Source organism: Hyperoodon ampullatus (assembly GCF_949752795.1).
Source record: "Hyperoodon ampullatus genome assembly, chromosome: 5".
Taxonomy (NCBI): Eukaryota; Metazoa; Chordata; class Mammalia; order Artiodactyla; family Ziphiidae; genus Hyperoodon; species Hyperoodon ampullatus.
In genome coordinates this window covers 79430278-79454035 of record NC_136918.1, presented here as the reverse complement: position 1 = coordinate 79454035, position 23758 = coordinate 79430278, and the positions used below count along the sequence as shown (strand labels likewise).

General features: G+C 37.4%; 1 protein-coding gene across 1 annotated transcript in view; it reads right to left on the bottom strand.

Annotated features, from left to right (window-relative positions):
• Positions 1 to 12448: 12448 nt before the first annotated feature.
• Positions 12449 to 23758, bottom strand: part of POLQ (DNA polymerase theta) — a gene marked incomplete at both ends in the record, with an annotated part of 137130 nt that continues 125820 nt past the window's right edge. The window contains 4 exons of the mRNA XM_079704838.1: positions 12449 to 12562; positions 13017 to 13132; positions 15231 to 15384; positions 21484 to 21608. Coding sequence (XP_079560964.1) covers positions 12449 to 12562; positions 13017 to 13132; positions 15231 to 15384; positions 21484 to 21608 — 509 coding nt within the window. The remainder of the gene's footprint in view (positions 12563 to 13016; positions 13133 to 15230; positions 15385 to 21483; positions 21609 to 23758) is intronic.

Sequence of the window (23758 nt, the reverse complement as noted above, 5' to 3'; positions counted from 1 at the left end):
CACCTAAGGCACTTCTAAAATTCCCAGTTACACCAAAATCTTTCAGAGTGGGAACAAAACATCAGTGTTTTTGAAAGCCTCCAAGATAGTTCCGATGTCCAGCCAAGGTTGATAACTACTACTAAGGAAGACACATTTGTCTACCCTGACTGGTGTCTAAGCCCCACTTCTGAGGGGTCAAGGAAAACAAGATATTGGAGATATTGGCCAGATATTTATTCTGTGTCGCAACCCAAAACAAATGTTCTGTAAAGATTTCTGACCAGGCAGTGCCCCATTAATTCTTAATATCCCTGTCTTTGTGATTCTCTCCTATATGACTGGCCACTAATTATTCCAATTCAAACATCTAGGTTTCGATTGCCTTATACATGTGACATCACCAGACACCAAAGATATCATAAGAAATTCAATACCATGCAACGCGAAGTGGAAAACTAATTCTCAATAGTTGGATAGTAGAAATTCTCAAAACAATCATTTACCAAATCAGGTCCAAATATATTACTCATTCTTCATTTGGAGGAGACATGGGTACCAGGTACCTGGTTCTGCCATGGCTATATTTTATTGGATTCGATCTTAGCAAGAAGGGAGAGCAACTCTCCCTTTTTGATTGTTGTCTTTGCTCTCAGGGCAAAGGAGTTTGGATGTATTTTCTTAGTTACTGGACATGTGTTTAAAGGGAGAAGAATGCCTGCAGCTGACTATGTGGCCTCCAGTGCCCTGAAAGAGTGATTTCACCTTCAAAAACGGGAGAGTCCGCCTATCCAACGCAATACTAGTCAATGAGAAAACAGGAGAGTTCTCTCCTCTCACACTGCTCCCCTCTGGTATTGGCCCATCCTTCTCAACTGCAAAGCAAGAAAATAAACTAGGTGGTAGTTATGGACAAGTGTGCACAGGATCAAAATCTCTAATAACTTATCATTTTTAGTACTTAATTATGTGATGTTTTATTCTAGGAAATAAGAAACAGATGACATCATTGATGTATCTTTCTTTCATCTTAAGAATTTTTGCATCTTTTCAGAAAATGACAAATTACTATTTTTCTGTTGCACTCAGCAATTGTGACTATACTTAAAATTCTTGTAGTCTGTAGAGATATCAATAAAATTGTATATGTTTGTACATAGATGCTCTCTTATGTTATGTCATACACCACTAATGATTGTTGCCAAGATTAAATATGGACAGAGGTAAGACCCTCATTTGCAACAGTGTGAACTATGGTTTTGCAAACTAAAATTGTTTTAAAAAGGGGAGGTGGGTGGGGGAGCAATGTACAGCATATGTATTTGAACTAAAATAGAGAAAGGGGTAAAAAAAAAACTGAACACAAGTTCCCCAAACTGAAAGATTTTACTAGTAATCTAAAATGGTAGAAATAAATAAGATGTACTTACAAATTCAACATTCATACCTACTTCCTCACTTTTTTAAAGTTCAGACTTTAATCCAATGCAGGCAAAAAAATAAGCTATTATGGGCTTACACCACCACCTGCTGGTTATTATGAACATACATTAACCAGCACCTCCCAAAGTCCCCCAGAAAGCCTGCGCTCTTCTGCTCCTCTGGCTTTCGGCTGCATGGTTAATTCCTCTTCACGCACTTTCTTTATATTTACCTCCACTGTGGCCTTGGCCAACTACTCTTACTCTTCCAAATGCTGTCTAAGTATTTCAGAAAAAATTTCCCACCACCATTTCCCTCCTAGTTCCGGTTCTATATAAAAATGGGAAAAAAAACCAAACCAACCCTAGGCTAAAGAATGTTTTCTGATTTAAAGTAAAACTATTAAGATAGACTCTTTAAAAATCCACTATGGAGAACAGTATGGAGGTTCCTTAAAAAACTACAAATAGAACTACCATATGACCCAGCAATCCCACTACTGGGCATATACCCTGAGAAAACCATAATTCAAAAAGAGTCATGTACCAAAATGTTCATTGCAGCTCTATTTACAATAGCCCGAAGATGGAAACAACCTAGGTGTCCATCATCAGATGAATGGATAAAGAAGATGTGGCACATATATACAATGGAATATTACTCAGCCATAGAACGAAACGAAATTGAGCTATTTGTAATGAGGTGGATGGACCCAGAGTCTGTCAAACAGAGTGAAGTAAGTCAGAAAGAGAAAGACAAATACCGTATGCTAACACATATATATGGAATTTAAGAAAAAATGTCATGAAGAACCTAGGGGTAAGACAGGAATAAAGACACAGACCTACTAGAGGATGGACTTGAGGATATGGGGAGGGGGAAGGGTAAGCTGTGACAAACTGAGAGAGAGGCATGGACATATATACACTACCAAACGTAAAATAGCTAGTGGGAAGCAGCCGCATAGCACGGAGAGATCAGCTCGGTGCTTTGTGACCACCTAGAGGGGTGGGATAGGGAGGGTGGGAGGGAGGGAGACGCAAGAGGGAAGAGATATGGGAACATATGTATATGTATAACTGATTCACTTTGTTATAAAGCAGAAACTAACACACCATTGTAAAGCAATTATACTCCAATAAAGATGTAAAAAAAAAAAAAAAATCCAAATACCCAGTCTCCCCTTTGGAATTTTCTCAAAAGGATCCATTTACTTCCTCACCCTCTTTGAATTACAATCACTCAGGCTTCACGTATCTGTAATTCAGTGTTTAAAATACTGATTTGACTTTTTTCCTTCCTTCTCTCCCTCCCTCTTTTTCCATTCATTCAGTCCAAAAGTCAACCAACCCGAGCAAGTTCTGACCACAGCCCCATGTAGGGACTGCACTGGAGCAGGGTGAGAGGGACAGCCCACAGGAGGACAGAGCTGGAGCGAAGGGCAGGGTCAGCCCTCAGGTGGTCAGTAGTGGTGCCTGTGTGAGGGAGGTGGTGGAACAGGGCAGAAGCCAGCCCAGCAGGTCAGGAGATTAGGGACTGAGCAATTGGGTGAATACACTGAGGAGGCAGGAGGCAGGTTTCTCACGGAGAAGAACAAGTAAAAGGGAAAGTGAGAATAACCTCTGTAGCACTGGACTAGAATTTGAACTGTCAGTATGAGTTTTATATATACACATACACACACATATATATGACGTAACAAAGTGTGTGTGTTGTACACATGCGTTTCCTAATTCCGAACACCGAGAGGACTGGGAGCAACACCCGAGGAAACAGGAGCATACCTAGTGCCTAGATTTTTATTTCTAAACACTATTCTCTGCTAAAAGGAACTGGGGCTCCTTGAAGAAATAGCTGATTTCAAGGGTGAAGCATGTTCTTGTGCCAGAAAATATTCAAAGAATCATGGAGATGTGTCAAAAGGACACAGAAGTCAGCTTGAAAAGGAATATACAGGCCAAATCAGGGATAATTTGGATCAAAAAGTAATGATAGGAACTGAATAAAATAGGAACTCATGAGTCCACATTGACGTTAATTGATTAATTAGGAAAAGAGAAAGCTCTTCTTTACTGCAGAATGTCAACCAATAAATGTGGATGGAATTTTCAAATTTCTCTTTGGCAACCACTATAGTGATAATATGGGCAACAAATACCAGTGGATGCTAAAACTAGCAGGTTAAAGTGGGATAGAGGAATAGGATATTTACATAGTCTCAATGTACCTTCACAAAAAGTACTTACAAATCACCATACACACACACACACACACACACATATACATGTAAATAATTTTACACTGGAGAAACCCAGCAGATGATATTTTAATCAGGTGATCAATGTTACCATCACCAGTAGGGGAACAGTCATGTGCCATCTGACACCATGTAATGAAAAGAACACAGCATCACCTCTGTGATAATTCTGCCAAAAATGAACAATATGGAAATATTGGATAAAACCAAACTGAGAGACATTCTATAAAATGATTACATTGTATTCCAACTTTCCGAGGTCATGAAAGTAGAGGAAAGATGGATGTTCCAGATTTAAGGAGACATGACAAGTGGGTGCAACACATGATCTGGAATTGGACCCATTTGCTATATAAGACATAATTGGCCCAAATCACAAAACTTAAGTGTGGTTTCCCACTTAAGTGGGAATGTTTGTGCTATTCTTGAAACTTTTATTTAGGTTTGAAATTATTTCAAAATAAAATTATAAAAATAAAAAATACTTTCAATTTTGTTGATTTACTTGCATTTCAAAAACATTGTCTTCTACCTTTCACAGCAAATGAACAGCTGCTTTATGGATTAAAGAGTAGTCTTCTGAGCTGGTTTGGGAATCCAAACATTATTTAACATTTTTCTTTCAAAAATGTGTTTTAATTACACATATAATACATGAATACATATTTGTAGTGACACCAAATAATAAATTTAGACAAGATAAAAGTGCAATTTCCCTTGGTCACCTCCTTATCTGTACTATAGTTATTGGTTTGTTTCCTTCCAAACATTTTTCCATGCTGCAACTTGCTTACTCAAATACTGTGTCTGAGATACCTTTCCAGGTCAGTACTTCAAACATCATTCATTCTTTTTAACTTACTTATATTATTGCATGGTGTCAATAAAGCATAATTTGTTACTATTACTCTACTAGTAAACATTTAGATATTTCCCAATCCCTCAATATTACCAACAAGACTGCAGTGAACATTGTTGCACATGCATTTAGCATATCTGCAAGTGTTTCTCCAGGGAAGATACTGTGGAATTCAAAGGTGTGCTGGTTTAAACCTCTTAAATAGATGTTGCCAATTAAACTATTCTTCACCAGTATATGAGAACTACTGTTGCCCTACATCTTTGCCCATTCTCAATATTAATTTTTTCTCAATCTGAAAATGGCATCTTGTTTTTATTTTTCCTGATTAGTGAAATTGAACACCTTTTTATGTTTACGTTCTTACCCCCTCTTTTGTGACTTGTCCGTAATTTTTTATTATGTTCTCTTAATAGTTCTGTTGTGGTAATCCTACAGAAGTAGACTAGACACCCTACCCAAAATTTGGTTTGGATATTAAGACTAATGACACACACACCCTAGGAGGACACAAAAAAGATTTACTATTGACATAAAGAGGCTTTCTGGGGAGAGGAGGGTAGCACTCAAAGTGGTCTAAAATGGCTTGAGAGCACAGGTAAAGAGACTGGCTCAAGGTTTTTATTGTGGTTGGGGGTGGGACCAGAGTTTGCAAAGAGAGGCTGCACTGGAAAGAGGGGAGCATTCAGGCTTTCTTCTCAGTTCACCCAGACATGGGGCTGAAGGGGAAAAGAGGGGGTGAGGCTTGAAACTTGTCAGCAAACATCAAGAGATGGAGTCAGACTCTTTAACACAGGTTATCTATTATTGATTTTTAGTATAACTCTGGAAATTAGTGTAGTTATTTTTTATAACTGCTTTTTCCTTATTTTTGAGTCTTCTTAAAGATGATTGGTTTCTGGGTTTAGAGGAAGGCTTACATGACCTCGGTGTAAAGGAAGAAGGGTCCTGGTCCTTGTGCTTCACTCTGAGTCCTCTGTGATTCCCTCTGTAACAGTGGCAGGTCTGTTCAAGACACTTGAGCACCTCTCACTGATTTGTGCTAAAGTACACTTAGTGAATGTGTGCCTTGCTCTCTTGTTTGGGGCAGGGCCCTGTGGTCTCACTTGCTAACGCAGTCTCATCTAGGCTATGGATCCCTCTGGGGTTATCTATGCCCTTCTCCTGGATTAGGCTGTTCAGTATCTTGATGTCATCACTTTTTCATATTGAGGATTTTTTTCTTTTAATGTAATCAAATTTTATCATCTTTTAGCTTTATGATTTTTGAACTTTGTTTTAAAGGCCTTTACATCTATAAAATAATAAACTCTCATATCTCCTTTACTTTCAGTTTTATTTTTTATATTTAAGCCTTTAATCCATCTGGAGTCTTCATATTTTGACAAATGGAAAACATATCATTACACCCCTATTTTTAAATGACTTATCCTTTCACCTCTAATTTGAAGTGACATTTAAATCATTTCCCATATACACCTAAGTCTGTTTTCTAAATTTTTAGTCTGCCCAAGTAATCTATTTGTCTATTTCTAGGTCCTTATCAAATAGTTAAATTACTACAATCTTTATATGTCCTAATATTGATCTTTTTTAGTTTAGTTTAATAGGTATTGAGTTTTTTTCTCTAGGTGAATTTTAGTATAGTATTTATCTCAAAAAAAAAATTCCTGTTGAGACTTTGATTGGAATTACAGTAAATTTGGAGGTTAATAACAAAGATTTTTGCTGGAATCACTTCCCCTAGGATATCTTCATCCTTTTTGTCACAACCATTTCCCTCATTTATGTTGATAATTTTGCCTTCTAGGTTTTTCAAGTTGCATATCTAGAGTATCTAGAATGGCATCAGTGTCAATACTTCCACAGTCAACTATTTCTTATATAACTCTACATCCAATTTGAATTTCACTTTATACTGCTGTCATTTTTCATTTCATTTCATGGTGCACCTGCATCTTAATTAGCCAATTTCCTCTTATGGTTAACCATTTTTATAAAATGTCACATGGATTTAACACTGGGAGACCAGGAGTCAACACTGCTACATGCTTTATTGTCTGTATGTAAAGATGTACAGTGACCAGTCATGGACAAGCTCTGAAAGAAATGATGCAATTGGTAACTCACCATGTGTATTAGTTTCCTATTACTGCTATAACAAATGACTACAAACTTACTGGCTTAAAACAACACAAATTTAGGGGTGACATCACCAAGATGGTGACATAGGTCATTCCCAACTTCACCCCTCCTCACAAGAACAACTAACAACTATTCATGGACAAGACACCACTGAGAAAATCCTAGAATGTGGGGTGAGACTGAAGCATACCCTGCACCACAGAGACTGAGACCACGTTAGAAGGATGAGAGGAGCTGCTACATGCTGACCATACTGCCTCTCCCCAGGCCAGCACAGCATGGGTCTCCCCTGAACTTACAGTTCTTCCAGTGGTAAAAGAGATCCCAGTGGACATCCAGCTCTTCCAGTGTTTTGGGTCCCTTCTTAGGAGTCCCACTGGGGTCTTGCCTTATGGGGATAACAAGGAAATCTGCAGGGCTTGACCTCTGAGAATCAGATTGTGATGAAGAAGGGGTGAGAGGCCTGCAACAACCAGCACTCAGATCTTGCAGACCCAGGTCCTACTTACAACGCCCAGGTGGTAGTCCCAACTAGTGGCTTTACTAGCCACTAGCCAAGACAGTGGTGCAGTCTGACCAGGGAACTCAGCAAGGTGCAGGTCTGCCTGACTTGGGACCTCAAACAAATACTCCTACCCACCCTGGAGCCTGGTCTCCCTCCCCTCACCCTCCACCCTCCCCATCCAGGCAGGGGAGCAGAATCATAGCTCCATCACTGTTCAGTGTAGCTCCCAGTCCTGCCCAGCCAGAAAGCATCCGGGTGCAATAATTACTTTGATGGATTAAATTATCCAATCAAAACATGAATGGATTAAAAAAAAAAGAACATTACATGACCCTCACTTTAGCCTTAAAGACACACACAGACTAACAGTAAAAGGATGGAAAAAGATATGTCAAGCAAATGATAAACGCTAGCCCCCCCAAAAAAGCAGGGGTATCTAGACTTATATCAGACAAAATAGACTTTAATGTAAAAATGACAAAAAAATGATTATTATATAATGTTAAAGAGGCCAGTTCATCAAGAGGATATAACAATTGTAAATATTTATGCATCCAGTATTGGAGCACCTATATATGTTAGCAGAAACTAACAGAACTGAATGGAGAAATAAACAGTAATACAAATAGAGTTGGGGACATTAATACCCCACTCTCAACAATGGATTCTCATCCAAAAAGAGAATCATTAAAGAAAGAGTGAATCTCAACAATACTATTGATCAAATGGCTCTAACAGCCATATACAGAACTTTCTATCCAACAACAGCAAAATATACACACTTCTCAAGCATAAATGGAACATTTTCTAGGATAGACCATAGGTTAGGCCACAAAACAAGTCTTAGCAAATTCAACAAGACTGAAATTATACCAAATACCTTCTATGACCACAATGGTATAGAAACTAGAAATCAGCAACAGGAGAAAGACTGGAAAACTCACAATTACAAGGAAATTAAACAATACTTTCCTGAACAACCAATGGATCAAAGAAGAAATTAAAGGGGAAATAAAAGAGAAGCTTGAGAAAAATGAAAAAGGAAACACAATTTATCAAGATGTATGAGACGCAGTAAAAGCAGTTCTAAGAGAGAAGTTCACAGCAAAAAATGCCCACGTTAAGAAACAAGGCAAACTCACAAATATTGTGTATTTTACAAATTAAAGGTTTGTGGCAACCCTGTGTCAAGTAAGTCTATTGACACCATTTATCCAATAGCATTTACTCATTTTGTGTCTCTGTGTCACATTTTGGTAATTCTCCCAATATTTCCAACGTTTTCATTATGATTATATTTGTTATGGTGATCTGAGATCAATGATCTTTGATATTACCATTGCAAAAAGATTACAATTCACTGAAGGCTCAGATGATGGTCAGCATTTTTTAGCGATAAAGTATTTTAATTAAAGAAAAAAAACCCAAGATCTCAAATAATCAACCTAACTCTACAGCTCAAGAAACTAGAAAAGGAAGCGCAAACTAAGCCCAAATTTAGCAGAAGGAAGTAAATAATAAAGATTAGAGCAGAATGAAATAGAAAACAGGAACAACAGAAAAGATTAACAAAACTAAGAATTGCTTCTTTAAAAAGATAAAACTGACAAATCTTCAGTTACAATAACCAAGGAAAAAAGAGGACCCAAATCAACAAAATTATAAATGAAAGAGGAGACATTACAAATGATACCACAGAAATACAAAGGATGATAAGAGGCTACTATGAATGACTATATTCCAACAATCTGGGCAATCTAAAGAAATGGAAAAACTACTAGAAACATAAAACCTACCAAGACCGAATCATGAAAATTAGAAAATTTGGACAGAGCAATTACTAGTAAGGATACTGATTCAGTAATAAAAAAAAAAAACCTCCCAACAAACAAAAGCCCAGAACCAGAGGACTTCACTAGTGAATTTTACCAAACATTTAGAGAAAAATTAATGCCAATCCCTCTCAAAGTCTTTGAAAAAAATCAAAGAAAAGGGAACACTTCCAAACTCATTTTATGAGGTCAGCATTACCCTGATACCAAAGCCAGAAAAGGACACTACAAGAGAAGAAAATTACAAGCCAATATCACTGATATACCCAGATGCAAATATCCTCAACAAAATACTAGCAGACTGACCTCAACAGCACATTAAAGGGATTATACCCCATTATCAACTGAAATTTATACGTGGGATGCAAGGATGTTTCAACATATGCAAAGTGTGATACACCATGTTAACAGAATGAAGGATAAAAATCACACAATCATCTCAATAGATGCAGAAAAAGCATTTGACAATATTCAACATCTATTCATAATAAAAACTCTTAATAAATTAGGTATGGAAGGAATGTACCTCAACAGAATAAAAGCCATATATGACAAGCCCAAAGCTAACATCACGCTCAATGGTGAAAGGTTAAAAGCTTTTCCTCTAAGATTTGGAATAAGACAAGTGTGCCAACTCTCAACCACTCCTGTTAAAAACAGTACTGGAAGGGGTCTTCCTTGGTGGCACAGTGGTTAAGAATCCACCTGCCAATGCAGGGGACATGGGTCAAAGCCCTGGTCCAGGAAGATCCCACATGCCACGGAGCAACTAAGCCCATGCCCCACAACTACTGAGCCTGCAAGCCACAACTACTGAGCCTGCATACCACAACTACTGAAGCCCACACACCTAGAGCCTATGCTCCGTAATAAGAGAAGCCACCGCAATAAGAAGCCCACGCAGCACAATGAAGAGTAGCCCCCGCTCACTGCAACTAGAGAAAGCCCACGCACAGCAACAAAGACCCAACACAGTCAAAAATAAATAGATAAATTAATTAATTAATTAATTTAAAAAAGAATAGTACTGGAAGTCCTATACTAGAAATCAGCCAAGAAAAAGAAATAAACAGCTTCTAAATTGGAAAGGAAGAAGTAAAACTGTCTCTATTTGCAGATCACATGATTTTATATATAGAAAATAGGGATGTAATGCACAGAATGAAGACTATAGTTAACACTACTGGACGGTATATTTGAAAGTTGCTAAGAGAGTAGATCCTAAAAGTTCTCATCACAAGGAAAAAAAACGTTTTTGTATCTAATGAGATGATGGATGCTAACCAAACTTATAGTAGAAATCATTTCACAATATATGTAAGTCATTATGCTGTACACAAACTTACACAGTGCTGTATGTCAATTATATCTCAATAAAACTGAAAAACAAACAAAAACACAAATTATTATCTTACGGTTCTGAAGGTCAGAAGTCCAATATGATCTTATTGGGCTAAAATCAAGGTGCTGCCAGGGCTGTGTCCCTCCTGGAGGCTGTACATTCCACTGCCTTTTCCAGTTTTTAGAGGCGTCTGCATTCCTTGGCTCATGGCTCCTTCTTCCATCTTTAAAGTCAGCAGTGCAGCATCTTCAAACCTCAATCTCTCTTTCCATTGTCACATTTCCTCCTCCGACTCTGACCATCTGTCTGCCTCTCACAAGGACCCGGAACCACCCAGATAATCTCCCCATTTCATGCTCTCTAACTTAATCACATCAGCAATGTTCCTTTTGCCATGTGACGAAAATGTTCACAGTTTTGGGGATTAAGATGTGAACAATTGGGGAGGGGAGGTGCATTATTCTGCCTACAACAAAGGGCATCTGTTACTAACATAGTGATTTGTAGATGAAGAGCTACCATTGAAGTTTGAACTTTATGCGATTATTAAGTTAATATACCATGCCGACTGAAATTTGAATTGTGTTGTATGGACACTAGTGTTATTTAAGTAAACCATGGTAACTGGAATTTTTTCATAACTGAATCATGCAAAGCAAGGAGTGCCTGTTTTAAGCCCAGCGGATAGGTCAAAAAGGATGAGAAAATGCATGTAACCACACATGCAGAGCCATGGCTGCAGAAGATGAGGTGGAAGTGATCTATATGTCTGCGCTCATATTTGGAGAACACTCATGTAAATAGGTTGAGGTTTCTCTTGTGCTGGATTCTCAAGGCCACCAGAATACTAACAGCACTGCAACTTTTCTGAGAAACGTGGTACAGGTGAATATGGAAAAAACTTGAGAAATAATGATATAACTTCCCTCTTACCTCTGTCGTCTTCTGCCACTTCCCCCCAGCACCAAAATATCTGAGGATCTTGTGCACTAATATCCAACTACTAATAGTGTATTACACTTTGTTTATAAAGCAACTGTCTTTTAAAATTCTGATGAATAAACATAAAAGAGCTCTTTGATAACTGATTAAGAATATAATAAACACTTCCTATGTGTACATTGTTGAGCAAACTATAGCATAAGTAAATGGATACACAGGCTTCTGATACTTAGATCAAACACAATTTTTAAAACTGAACTGCTGGTATAAAGTTTCTCATAAATTAATTTTATTAAAACAGCAAAAAAAAGAGTCAGTTATTCACCTCTGACTGGGATTATAAAGTACAGTCTTTTAGCATGAGTATTCACACCATGCCACAGAGAAAGAGACACTGAGGGACTGATGAGGGGGTGTTTTCCTTCTCTGGCAGTGTTACATTAAACTGCAGTATAAACATCTGATCTTAAGATCAGAATACCTCTTGAAGAGGTGTAGCTTGTTTTATAATACCTAAGTATTGGAAATATATTAATTGCATGAATTGGGAGAGGGAAAGGAAGAAGAAATGGCAATTCATGAAAATCCATTCCTAGACTACATCCATACCAAGTCTTACCACTTTATAGAATTCTTAATTTACTAGCCAGTGCTATTTAAAAATACCACTTCAGAAGTCTTACACCGATACTGGATGAAAATCACACACAACACCTAACCCTGGTGGTTTATGTGAAACCAAATCCTTATCTGCCTCTGGCTCCTTCAGGGGTCTGTATCACCAGTATCTGAATCCTGGTTGGGATGAAAATGACCCTGAGACAACAGTTTCATTTTCTTCATGCTCAACCAGACAGATGAAGATCCAAAGTGCTAAGTACGTATTTCAAGCGTGTGTTCTGAAACTGTTTAGAGCCACAGTAAACTATAAAGGGCAATTTCATAGATACTCTTTGAGAGCGAATATAATCATTAAACTTGATATTTTGCCTCAGAAAGTTTTTTCATACTACAGAAAATAAACTCATATATGTTTTGAAACTCTCACTATAAAATTACTATCATAAGTTCATCAAAACTTGAGGGTTTCTGTTTTCATGAAGTAGGTGAAAGGGTAATCTCTATTCTTTCCATGTGATTGTACCTACACCAGGCTTCCCTACAATCACACATCAAAGTCCTTCAGCTCTCCCCAGCTGGCACCTATTTTCACTTTCACTTTCAGTTTCACAGAGAGTTTTATAGCACTTTCCATTTCATTCTTGACAATCTGAGCTACCTACAAAAAAAAAAAAAAAAAAAGAGGTTAACAAACTCTGCCCAATCAAAGAACGTCTACCAGCCCACCCACTGAGGTGATAAACCAGACTGGAGCTCTTTACCTCATGGTGCTTAAAACTCTAAGTTGGAAAAGAGCCAGGCATCCCACACTAGTCTGCACTGACAAGCAGAAGCTCTGCCAGGTTCACTAGACTGCTCATAGCTTTGAAATCCTCAGGGCAAGACTCCAAATTCTCATCTAACTTCTCGCAGACAAAAATATCCCTGCATCAGGAATTTCTTTTAAAATGAGTTTAAAGCTGAGCACTCTTAGTTCTTTCTCTACCCTTAAGGATTCTACTTTTCTATAGCCATCCTGGGGCTAGGGAAGGGTTCCAGAAATCTCATGCGTCTTAGCCTGACCTACAGTGTCTTAGCTTTCTGTAGAATGGATATGAACACTGCAAAAATACCTGAACAACATCCTCTTCTGCCACTTCATATAAGAGTTCATCATGGAGTTGAAGGATAAAGAAGCCTCCTCTGATGGGAGAGAACATCCCTTGCAGTTTTCTCTCTGGTAACAATCCTACCCCATGAGAAAAGTAGCAAAACTGATCAGCATGTCACTGTGCTATGGGAGTATTTTTTTTTTAAGAGAGATTTTGGGAAATTATAATTAAGAGATTAAAACACATAAAATTTGGAGCTATCAAGAAAATAACTAATTGCCGGCTGCCACCTATCATGTAAACTCAAATCTCCACCTACATCCTCCCAGAAATGAGGAGTCTAACAAAGATATCAGTAAATGGAGTTGATTGACACTCCTTGATGTCTTTTTCTGGCCAGAAGTGTCACCATGGTAGAATTGGTGATTCCCCAGTTGGACCACACACTCTAGACAAGTAATTCTAAACCTAGGGTCCAAATATGGACTTCAGAAAATACACAGATTCCTTGAAGATATATGAAAGGGTCTATGTCTGTACATTTTTCTTTGGAGATGATGTATACCTTTTCAGAAGATTCTCAAAAGAACTCATGAATCCAAAAATGGTTTTAAAAAATCACTGTATTATAGTTATTATAATATAGTTATTATAGTCACTATTTTCTAACTAGTGGGCCTAGTGGTACAGATTATGCCCCTCTGATCACTAAAATAAGGTTCAACATTAATACTTTTAGAGTAACTGCCTTCCATTGTTTGCCCGTTTCTCAGAGCAGTCCTTCCTTTTTGCCATTCAAATTTCCTATACTTATTCTTCAGGACAGCACAAATACCGTCTCCCTCAATATCTGGTGCTTCCCTCAGAGAGAGTTCTTTAGCTGTCACTACCTGCAGCCCAAGTTTTCTCAAAGGTGGCTCTCACAGGGTAAGAGAACAAAGGCAGATGAGGCAGGGCAAGTTGCTTCCATACCAGGGCTGCAAAGGCTGTGCATCTGTTTGCCAGTTTGGCTAAAATCTGATCTGACCCATTGGGCCCCACTTATCTTACATCACTGGCTGTCTGGATGCTCTAGTTTTTCTGCTTTCTGATCGTTATACCTTTGTCCTCTTGATTTCCCTTGGTTACGTGGCTTCTGACCCAGAATGCCATGATCCTCCTGTTCCCTGTGTGGTCTGCTTCCTCAGGCTGAGCTCCCTTTGATCCCACTGACCTACTACTGCCTTTAACTCAACATGACACAATCAAGTCATCCTCAGTGACATACCCACACTAAAGAGTGATACCACCTATATCTTCATTTTGACACTGCATCATTCTGCTCTGAAGAGTGAGGTAAATATTTCACAGTCAGGTATCATATCTTCCTTTCCTTAGCAGATTTAAAATTCAAACATAGGTTGACAACTTTTACTTCTAAATGCTCCAAAGCACACAGTACAATGTTATTCCCCAAATAAGTTTGACCATACATCCTCTTTCTACAAATATAAGAGTGTGAATGTGTGCATGTGTTCATGGAAAGTCATGAACAGGAAAATCAACATCTTCTTAAGGTGTGGTATGAGGATCGAAGAGGATCCCAGAGATTCTTTCAAAGCATCTGCAAAGTCAAATTATTTTCCCAGTAACACCCAAAGGTTATTTTCCTTTTTCAGTCTCCTTCTTTCATAAGTGTACAACAAGGTGACCAATTATCTTGGTTTTAGCAATGAAAGTCCCACATCCTGGGAAACCATCAGTCTCCCACAAACTGGGACATTCATCATCCTCTACAGAGGATTTTCCAGAGATTACAGAACAGGTAATATTGCAACAAACTGAATGCAGAAAAATATAAGAGACTCCAACTGTCATCTCTTAAGCCAGACATTAAAGAGATTTTCAGAAAAAATAAAACCACTCATCATGAATTCTTTTGTTGTTCTGAAAAAAATGTAGTTATTTTCATAAAAATATGTTACTTATGTTAACACATGGTGGGTTCATTATTGTTATCTGTAAATGTTAATAAATGTTTTTAAATTCCCAGTTTTAATTTCTAGTATGGTAAATATTAGTAGATATAACACACATAAACAAAAGCTCTTTGGGATCCTTTCTAAGAGTGTAAAGACATCATGAGACCAAAATGTTTGAGAACTGCTGAGAAATAAATAAAAATCATCTCCCCTTTTCTCTTCTGATGTAATTAATCTCACCATGTTATAGCAAGGGCCTCATTTATGAACAAACCTGTTCTGTCATTTTGGAGCATACTCTCCCGATGACCATGGGATTTGAAGGTTGAGTGGAAGGTTTCTAATTGCTTCTGAATATTAACTGTGGCTATTTTGACAATATCAGCCGCCGAACCTTGGACTCTTGTGTTGATAGCCTGACGCTCAGCCTATGAAAAACAACAATAACAGATACTCCATCAGACACGCCAGCATGGTTTCATACCTGCCTTTAGCGTCCACAGATTAGTGCTCACATGTGCAACCAGACTGGAAATCTGGAACTGAGATGTGACCCAGGGCATCCACTATAAGCTGTATCTTAAGAATAACAACCAGAATGATCCAGGGCTCTAGATTCTGGGCTATCATTCACATGAGGATAGACTAAACAGAAGGTCAGATTGCTTCAGTTTAGAAATCTTCGACAGTTAGGAACCAAAAACTACATTACACTTAAAATGTATCTAGAAGCTCAAAATTATTTTTAAAAATATATTATCAGTGTTCTAAACTTCACTTTAAAGGATCTATTCCTCAAAATACAATTCCTCTTAACACTAAATAGATATAATTAGAATACCATTCTTTGTGATGTGGGTTGGAATGTTTCAAGCACATCCCCCATATCAGTGGCCTCTCAGTCCTATGTAGAGTTTGGCCACAGCAAGTCTGCAGCCCTCTGCTATGAATCAGAGCTTTTTATGGGCTATTGGGCCTAATCGTTAGCTGCTGGTGAAAATGCAGATCCTAGATCCCCAGGTATTAAATTAGAACTTCCCTGAAACTACTGCTGCCATGAGCTTCTTGGCAGGCAACCACAGCTGCTAAAAGTGAACATCCTGGGGCAGTAGGAATAGGGGTCTAGGTTAATATCCAAGATGTAATCTATCCATGAATATCACTCCTGTTGTTCCAAAAGGGCTCAGAAAATGGGAAGGGTCTACTCACTGGAGGGATCTATGTAACCTGAGAGGTGTTCTCTAGTTCCCTGTTACCTGGGCTACATCCAACTCCTAGTATGTTACATACTGGTTAAAGAGATAGACTTTTTAACTATTGTTTTGTCAAATGCTGATGAATCCATTCTAAACTCACTCAGTTGTCACTGTTTAAAGAGTGACTGAATTTCAAAGTTCTGACTGCTCCCCTTCTTGAAACTATATGCCTCTGTGCAGTGGATTATGTTATTGTTGCCATTACTTGCTGCCTTTCTCTGTTAAGTCCCATGGCCCCCACCCGTTGCCATGTGATTCAAAGTGTTTTTCACTCTAAAAGAATGGCCTTGACTTGTTTTGGCCAATAAAATGTGAGTAAAACTGACATACAGCACATGCAAGGAGTTTTAAAAGCTATCTAACACTGTCACAAAAAAGGGCTTATCCCAGGTAGGTACTTTTCCTTATTCTGAATTTTAGAATGAAGAAAATACAGAGCAGAGGCAGAGTCAACCCAGAGCCAAACTATAACATGAATTAAAAATAAATATTCTTATTATAAGTCACTGAAATATGGGAGTTGCTTTTACTGTGACACAAGCAAATATAACTAAAATATATAATTCATTCTCATGATACTGTACTTCCCTGATTCTATTCCAAAATAAGAAAACTTGGCAGTCTCAGTTTTGTGTCCCACAATCTCAGTCCCTTCTCATCACGAGTGTTTTCATATACATAAAAATATATAGGTTTCTGGTAATAGGAGATTATGCTATCAGGACTAACCCTTCCACTGATAACCAGAAAAGGTGGTCAGAAAATGCCTCTTTGAATGAATCAGACAGGAAAAGGGAAGTGAAGAATTATAGAACCTAGAGAACTGGGAGAGAAAGGAAACCAAGGAGGTGATCCTGGCATTGGAGGCCATCCTTTCTCCCAGGGAAATCAACAGATTCCAGAAGAGGCAGCTGAAAGGCTAAGAAGCTGAGCAGAACTTGATGGTCTTGAAATATTTGGGTTCACAGCCCAATAAGTACGAGGCCTGGTAAGGAGGTGAGATAATACAACTGTTTTTATAGAAAACTAAGAAAAACAAAAGGCAATAGGAACAGACTACAGGGATTCAAGTATGAGCCATATTTGACTACAGACTATTATCAAACCTATTAGACTATAAAATGATCATGTTATCAAGAAAATAAAAGACAAAATTGAATATTTCGGCAGAGAACAAAATACCATAAGAACCAAATAGAAACTCTATAACCAAAAAAATTAAAACAATAGAACTTAAAGCATTTAAACAGTGCTTTCCCTATAGTTTGGTGTATGTGTGCAGTGGGGAGATAGTATTGACTTGGAGAGAAGATAAACAGGCCTTCTGGGGTGCTGGAAAAGTTCTATATCATTTAGAACCTAAAAGCTCAACAGTTGCTCAACAGCAAACTGAAGAGCAAATCAGCCAACTGAAAGATAAGTTAGAAGAAAATATCCAGAATTAAGCATGATGAAATATAAACATGGAACAGAGGATACGAAAAATGAGGAATTAAAGAGAAAAGTTTTTAAAATTTATAATAGAAGTTCCAGAAAGAGAGGAGAGATTTCGATGAAGCAATGACTGAAGAAGAAATGACTAAGAATTTTCCAAAATCAAAAAAAGATCTCAAGGTGCAGATTCAAGAAGTCCTAACACCCTCAAAAACAGATCGGTTAAACACACACACACACACACACACACACACACACACACACACACACATGAAGTTAAAAAAAAAAAACCCCACAGGGGCTTCCCTGGTGGCGCAGTGGTTGAGAGTCCGCCTGCCGATGCAGGGGACATGGGTTCGTGCCCCGGTCCGGGAGGATACCACATGCCGTGGAGCAGCTGGGCCCGTGAGCCATGGCCGCTGGGCCTGCGCGTCCAGAGCCTGTGCTCTGCAACGGGAGAGGCCGCAGCAGTGAGAGGCCCGCGTACCGCAAAAAAACAACAAAAAACAAAAAACAAAAACCCACAAACTTAAGCACATCACAGAAAATCTGTTGGAAACCACAAGGAAAGAAAAATACTGTATTAAAAGCAACCTAGAGAAAAAAGGCAGATTGCATTTAAAGAAGAAACAGACCAGGGATAGGCAAACTACAGCCTACAGGCCAAGTCTGGCCCATCTCTTGTTTCTGTAAATACAGCTCTACTGGAACACCGCCACACTCACTCATTTATGTAGGGTCTATGGCTGCATCTGCACTAGAACAGCAGGCCTGAGTAGTTGTGATGGAGACTCTGCAGCCTACAAGCACATATTAAAGGGAGCTTACTTTTTCTGACACAGACACTATTAAAAACCTAAAGGAAAGTTCTACTTATTGGTAAAATGTTTAAAATTTCCCTCTGAGACCTGAAAATTGGCAAAGATACTCACTATCACTAACTCTATTCAACACTGTCCTAGCTAGTAAGTCAAGCAAAAGTAAACAAAAAAAAAAAATAAGACTTGGAAAGACAGTTATAAAACTACTTTTTTTTTTTTACTTTTTTTCCCAGATAATAACTGTGTAGATAGAATACCTAAAAGTATCTACAGATAAAATTTTGTAATTAGTAAGTAATATTTGCAAGGTTTCTAGACAAAAGAACGACAATAAAGGCAATTATCTTTCTGTACCAGTAGTAAAGGGTTAGAAAACGTAAAAAGGGAAGGAAAAGAATTAAAAATTTAAAAAGATGTCATTCACAACAGCATGAAACTTTTCCAGTATCTAGCTATAAATTTAATAAAAACCTTATAAGATCTCTTCCCCAAAACTATACATCATTAGTGAGAGAATTTTAGAAGACCTAAAGACCTAAATAAATGGACATATATAACATGTTTATCGACTGGAAAACTCAAATTTATAAATACGTCATTAATCCCATCTTGATCTCTGAACTCAAGGCAACTGAAATTAAAAAATCCCAACAGGATTTTGTGTTTGTATGGAAATTCACAAGCTGCTTCTACAATTCACATGGAAATGCAGAGAACCAAGAATAGGCAAATATTCTTGGGGGAGAGAAAAAAAGCAAGTTGGGAAAACTTAATTTACCATATATCAAAACATAGTATTCAAGAAAAAGCAAATTAAAACTACAAGATACTACTTTACACCCACCAGAAAAGCTAAAATTATGTTAACTTAATAGCAAATGTTGGCAAGGATGCAGAGCAATAAGAACTCAAACTTATACGGGAGGACAAATTGCTACAACAACCATAAAACACAACGTGGCTTTATCTACTGAATTTGAAGATGAGAGCATTTCTATGTCTACTGCTTTACCAAACATAAACGGAAACATATGTGCACCAGGAACCTTGAACAAGAATAATCAAATCATCAAGATCCATAATAGAAACCCATCCAAATAGAAAGTTCTCCAAACTAGAAACCCATCAACAGAAAAATGGATAAATTGTGGTATATTCATATAACAGAGCTATATACCTACCCCAACATGAAACAACATAAATGACTTGCCTAATGTAATTTTGAGTGACAGAAGCTAAACACAGAATACATATATATGATATATAGAGAGGTCAAAACAAAACCATAGGGTTAGAGGTTATACTGGTTATTTCTGGGAAGGCAGTGTATGGTGATTAGGAAGAGGCATAAGGGGAGCTTCTGGGGTACTGACAATATTCTATTTTTTGGTTTGTATGGTAGTTACATAGGTATAGCTCTATGATAATTTACTGAAATTTACATTTGTTTCTTGTGCTTTCTCTATGTTTATTTTTCAGTACAGTAAAAGTTGAAATAAAATGTAAAACCAAACTAAACGAAAACCAAACAATAAATCTGACTATATTTACTCCATTTCTGATTCAGAGGGGCGCAATTTTTTTTTTCCTCAGCAACAACATAATGAATCAATTAGAACTCTGACTCCTAATGATTTGGTATAAAGTCTTACTCTCACATTTTTAACTTCAAAAATATTAGTTTGTTAAAAATTATATGGTTCATTAACATTAATCATTTTATCCTCCATTTTTCATTGTGTAAATACCAAAAAACATAATCAATCCCTATTAGATCAAGCCCAAATTTCTCAGCCAGCCATTAAAAGCCTTCCAATAGCTGATTCCATCTGACCAGTAGAAAATTATCTATTCCTAAGTGACAACTCAAACTTTCCACTCCTATCAGATTGGCTTCTAGCCAATCCTTACTCAAACTCTTAGTCACCTGTGATTATCTTTTTCTCATGCCCATCAATTAAATTTTAAATAGTCTTCAAGAATCTGTTTAAGTCCTACCTCCTCTAGAAGCCTAAATAACTGAGTATACATGCTACTTTTATATTTTTTTAGTTTGCTTTATCTCTTCCAATACATTTTAAGACTTACTTTTCCTAGTGCATCAACTACAGTGCCTACTTCACTTGGAGATATGGTAAAAGGCTGATAAATATCTGACATCTGCATGTGGATATATGGGAGGCAAGAGAGTGAAGAAGTAACAAAACCCCAACTATTCCTCCATGGTCCCTAAGAGCATTATTGCTCTGAGAGATTCTAGCTCAAGACAGTAGTTTAGCAATTTGGAGGCTGGATATTTTCATTACATACAATGTGTAGTAGGCACTGATACACAAAAGTATGGGGTAAGGGCAAAATACAACCAGTTAAAATAGGAAGGTTTGGACTATAACAGAAACTTAAATGCTCAGATACACAAAAAGTGTACAGATACACTTTTATGGATCCCAATGATTTCAGAAAGAGATTTCAATCATAATGTGAGTAAATACCATCAATACATCTTTTGAATGATATTAAAAATAGCCTTCTTTAATATTTTGGGTATCCTAATAACCTCTGATGAACCAGTACTTTTAAAATAAATAAACAAAAGGAATGAACCAAAAAATACCACAATTCAATGACTGGCTAATCTCTGAAGACACTGGCAATCTGGTGTAATATGACAAATTAGTGTATGATATCTGAACCAAAGAACAATTAGCAAATGTAAGAACTAAGTTTACATATAACTTATTACCAAAGCTAATAAATAATTGACTTACTAAAACAGAACATCTTTAACTGAAATATTATTAAGTGAACCCATATTTACATTAGTCTCCTAAAGAGACTGTGTTCAGCAAATATTGGCATGTACCATCACTACAGAAGTCCTTAATAAAATAGAAGATCCAATTAATATGCTAGTGATCTCTAAAAGGGACATTAGCAGGGTTCAGTCTTTGTTGAAAAAGTACATGTCATTAAAGTTAAAAATTTAAGTTAAAAATCCAGAGAAATTTCAACATACATGAGCTTTGTGATAAGGGTTGTTGTCTTTGATTCCTGGTAAATATCTATGCCTTCCCAAAATGGTCTGAACAAATCCATCTCTTTTACAATTCTTCACTGTCTCTCTCATGAAATGATTAATCCCTACAAAGAAAATGAAGAAATAATTACAACCAATGTCCATCCTTAATCTCACTCACTAGTTTCAATATAGTGAAATATACCAAAACTTCACCATGATTAACATGAATATCATGTCAAAATTTTGCATATAAACTTTCATTCACTTTTTCTTCCAGTTTTATTGAGAAATAACTGACACACATCACTGTACAGCATGACAGTTTGCTTTACATATATTGGGAAATACTGCTCGCTTAGGCAGCACATATACATATATTGTGAAATCATTACAATAAATTTAATTAACACTCATCACCTCATATAGCCATGAAAGTTAGAAACAAAAAGAACTTTAGAAATGACATAATCTCTGTTTTTCAACCACCATCACCAACAACAAAAAATACAAAACTAAACTCCACAACAACGGAGCAGGTACTAAAACCTAGATGGACCTTAAGACTATTCCATGCTACTTTTCACAGGGTTCTGTTCTTTGATCACACTAACCCTCTTTTACTCTTTGAGCTTATCTTTTCCAGGCTTAATACATTCCAACAGCTCCTTGTTACCAACTATGCTATGATTCAAATAGGACCTAGCTGAAACTAATGCATGAAGTTGTAATATTTTATTAGAAACTTACACAACTCACTTCTTAAAATTCAAAAAGACTACATATAGTATATTACTCAAACACATTCATATTCCCTATACCAGCGTTCATCCTTTGCTATATAGGTCCGTTATTAGGTCTTATGACTCTCCAGGATGAACTCTTTGCTTCAGATGGGTCAGTCTCTTCATTGCTCATTCCTGTCTCTGAGCTAGAGAGGTTCTTCTCTCCTGGAACATTCTTTTTCTATACTCTTTAAAACACATTTAAGTACAGAGACTGCTGATCTATCATTATTCTTTTGTGCAATTTCTGCTTTCTCACAGCTCTGCTCATCCTAAATAATAAACACTAATGCCTCCCAATTAAAACCCCTCATTTGAGGATTTCTATTGTGCGGCTGGCACAGATTGTGGGTGAAAGGAAGGGGAGAAACCCTGCCAAGTGCAGCTGTTGGTGATATCTGACTACTAGCATAGGAATTTCAGAAAGCAATCAGGCTCTCATCTTCTCTTCAAGAATTACTGTGATACTGCTGAGTAAAGAGCAAAGAAAAGGATGAGATTTAAGAGACTACACCTCTATGAATTCTCTTACCTGACTCCTGTAGGAAGCCTTCAAATATTCAGAGATTGCAAGAACTACTTTAAAAAAACAATCAATGCTGAGGTATAATTTACATACAATAAACAATGCTGAGACATAATTTACATACAATAAAAGGCACTCACTTCCGGTGAAGTTTGATGCATTTTAACAAACGTACACACCCTTCTAACAACCACTACAAGATACAAAACATTTTAATCACCTTCACAGTCAGCTCCCCATTATCAGCCTCAAACACTAATGGATCTACTTTATTACACTGTATCTTTTTCATGTTCTTGAATTTCATAAATTACACTGTATGTTCTCACTTGTGTCTGCCTTCTCTTGCTAAGTAGCATTCCATTGAAGAGATATACCAAAATCTGTTTATCCATAATCCTGTTGACAGATATTTGTTCCTGTTAAAAAGGAGACAGCGGGGCCAAAATGGAGTCACTTTGCTAAACCCTATGTCAGCAAACTAAGACTTACTACCGAACCAAACTGCAGCCTCAACACCCCCAGGAATGTAACCTTTAACCAGTCAACCTGGTATTACATGGTCAGCACTAGTGAGGTTATCCACCCAATAGGCCCTTCCATTCCCCTTAGGAGAGTGACCTTGCCTGAAACAATGCATTCTTTGCTAATATTTCCTTTATCCACCTACCCCCTTTCTGCCTTTAAAAAACTTTCCTCTTCTACAGTTTGGTGGAGCTCCTTTCTAGTGCTAGATGGGATGTTGCCCGATTCATGAATCATTGAATAAAGCCCATTTGATCTTTAATAAATTTACTCAGTTGATAAAGAAATGGAGTAATAGATACAGAGAACAAACAGATGGTTGCCAGAGGGGAGGGAGTTGGGGGGAGGAGAAAAATAGGTGAGGGAGACTAAGAGGCACAACCTTTCAGTTACAAAATACATGAGTCACAAGTATGAAATATACAGTGTGGGGAATATA